We start from the raw sequence: 3,029 nt of genomic DNA on the forward strand, positions 1-3,029 counted from the left end.
ATACATATATATATATATACATATGCTTATCGATGCAGATATACTTGTATTTATTTATCTATTTCTTTTATATTTTTATTTATTTATATTAATATATACACACCGAAGAAAGCTGCTTGTGTTGAAGGAGAGTAAAAACAACAAGATAAAGAAGAAGAATGCAATCGCTTGTGTAGACGTCCACCAGACAAAACGCGAAGAGAAGTAGCTGCAGCATAAAAACAAATAAAAAATAAATAATAAAATTAAATTAAATATATAAATAAAATAAAGATGTTTAAATAGAATAGAGACAATAAACATTAATGAATAATAAAGAAACAAAGATAATACAAAAGAAGGCAAAGAAAACGAACAAAAAAAATAGACAGAGGATAATAAAACAAAACAAAATAATAAAGATATAAATAAATATATTTAAAAAAGCATAAAAAAGAATTAAAAAAGAATTAAAAAGAAACAAAAGTATTGTTAAAAAATAAACAAAACAAACAGAGAGAGAGACAAAAAAATAAAGAGAAGAGACAACTGAAGATAAATAAAAAACGACAAAGGGATAAAATGAAGACAAACAAAAAACAAAAATAAATAAATAAATAAATAAATAAATAAAGAAGAGAGAGATAATCAACAGATAAAAAACAAAAGAAACAAACAACTGATTGAATAACAAAAGAATATAAATATAATAATACAAAAAGAAGAAAAGAGAGAGAAAGAGAGACAAAGGACCAAGAGAGAAATAAACAAATAAAAACAAACAGAGATAAATAAAAACAAAACAGACAAAGAACAAACAAATACAAAAAACTAAAATAAAATAAAATAATATAAACAAATGACAACAAACAGAATGCAACAAATAACAAAGAAAGAGACAAACAAAAACAAAGAAAGAGAAACGAACAAAAAAATTAAAAACAATAAACAAACAGACAAAACAAAAAAATAAACAACGCCTAACACACCATCCACCAGTCTTATGCTTCCGTCCTCAGCAGCAGATAAAATGTTGTTGTTGCTGCTGCTGCTGCTGCTGCTGTTGCTGCTGCTGCTGCTGCTGCTCTCCAGCCCTGATAAACCAACAATGGGGCTCGAGTGTAGATGTGCTGCTGCAGCCTGAAATGCAGCAGCAGCAGCAACAGCAGCAGCAACAACAGCAGCAGCAACAGAAGCAGCAGCAGCAGTAAGGCTCACCGGTGAGCAAGGACCGTGAAAAGTGGCACTCAACAACCCAAATCCCTAAACCCTAAACCCTAAACCCTAATCCCTAAACCCTAAGGCCTAAACCCTAAACCCTAAACCCTAAACCCTGTAATGGCTAGGGCTTCACTAACACGGCTGGAGGACGCAGAATTGAGGGTTTAGGGTTTAGAACTACAAAGGGTCTAGGGTTTAGGGTTTACAACTACCAAGGGTTTAGGGTTTAGAGACGCACCTTTGCTAACTTCCCCTCTGAATCCATCTGGTGGCTCTCTATAGTGCCATCTGCAGCCACAAACCCTAAACCCTAAACCCTAAACCCTAAAACCTAAACCCTAAACCCTAAACCCTACAGCAAAACGATAAGCACACCCTTCACCCTGGAGCTGAGGGAATGCGACGAGCTTAGCAATACCCTAAAACCCTAAACCCTAAACCCTAAGCCCTAAACCCTAAACCCTCACCGTCTAAAGCCACGATGACTCGGCTGGTTTCTGCGTGAAAGGCTACAGCCCTAACCTGCAAAGCAAAGGAACAAACCCCCAAACCCTAAACCCTAAACCCTAAACCCTAAACGAGATTCAGTGCTAGTGAGGGCCCCTTATTGGCTCTCTGCTGCGGGCTAGGGTTTAGGGTTTAGGGTTTAGAGCGTTAGTAGCCATGCCTTGCAGGGGAATGTCTTCGAGAAGGAGGAGGAGAAAACCCTCGTTGAGCGGTCTGTACACCGAAACCCTAAACCCTAAACCCTAAACCCTAAGGCCTGACCTTTAAACCCTTAACCCTAAACCCTAAACCCTAAACCCTAGCCATAGAAACGGCTCCATGTGCAACTCAGGCGTCCGTGAACAGAGGCAGAAAACGGCTACAGCTTTCCAGCTGCAGCTGAGGGTTTAGGGTTTAGGGTTTAGGGTTTAGGGTTTAGGGTTCTCACCAACAAACCAAACAGACAGCATGCCCAACTCGTCAGGCTCTACAAGCGTCCACAGCCGCCCCAGGCGGCTCATGCTCGTCTTGTCCTGAACACGCAAACCCTAAACCCTAAACCCTAAACCCTAAACCCTAAACCCTAAACCCTGCTGCACGTTTGCAAGGCCTAACTTTGTGGGGTGAAGGCGACTAGAAATTCTGAGGGTTTATGAAGGGTTAACAAATTAGGGTTTAGGATGAACAGTTTAGGGTATAGGGTTTAGGGTTTAGGCTTTGCACGCATTTAGGGTTTAGGGTTTAGGGTTTAGGATAACCTCATAGCCTGCAACCAAAGCTCCAGAAGCGCGAACAAGAGAAGAGACAGCAAACCGCTGAGGGTTTGTGCTCCCAATCAAAAGGGGGCGAAGGCATTTGCTGTGCACTGCTGCCTGCAGCAGCAGCAGAAGCAGCAGCAGCAGCAGCAGCAGCAGCGGGAGTAGTAGGGGTTACAGGAGCGGCAGTAGCAGCAGTAGCAGAAACGGTAGCAGCAGCAAAAGCAGCAGCTGCTGCTGCTACTCCTGCTGCTAATGCTGGTGCTGCTGGTGCTGCTATTAATACTGCTGCTGCTGCTGCTGCTGTTGCTGCTGCTGCTGCTGACCTGTTCAGTCAAGCAGAGGAAATTCAGCAGCTCTTCAGACATCCGCGTGTCCGGGCGTCGCAGTAACTCCTGCAGCAGCAGCAGCAGCAGCAGCAGCAGCAGTAGCAGCAGCAGCAGCAGCAGCGCACACAACGAAACACGAAGCTGTTGCAGCAGCTGCAGCAAGAAAAGCAGCAGCTGCTGCAGCAAGAACGCGGACAGAAGCAACACCCGGGCATAGCTAGCTAGCTACGTAACTAGCTAGCTACGTAGCTAGCTAGCT

General features: G+C 42.4%; 1 protein-coding gene across 1 annotated transcript; it reads right to left on the reverse strand.

Moving 5' to 3' along the window:
• Positions 1–980: 980 nt before the first annotated feature.
• Positions 981–2,809, reverse strand: EAH_00036840 (hypothetical protein; the record flags this gene model as incomplete). The annotated part of the gene is made up of 5 exons (XM_013392041.1): positions 981–1,073; positions 1,198–1,242; positions 1,439–1,488; positions 2,135–2,219; positions 2,768–2,809. The coding sequence occupies 5 exons, from the start codon at positions 2,807–2,809 to the stop codon at positions 981–983; spliced, it is 315 nt and encodes a 104-aa protein (XP_013247495.1).
• Between the last annotated feature and the right edge of the window lie 220 nt (positions 2,810–3,029).

This window comes from Eimeria acervulina, genomic scaffold (genome assembly GCF_000499425.1).
Source record: "Eimeria acervulina Houghton genomic scaffold, Eah_scaff402, whole genome shotgun sequence".
In the NCBI taxonomy this organism is placed as follows: domain Eukaryota; phylum Apicomplexa; class Conoidasida; order Eucoccidiorida; family Eimeriidae; genus Eimeria; species Eimeria acervulina.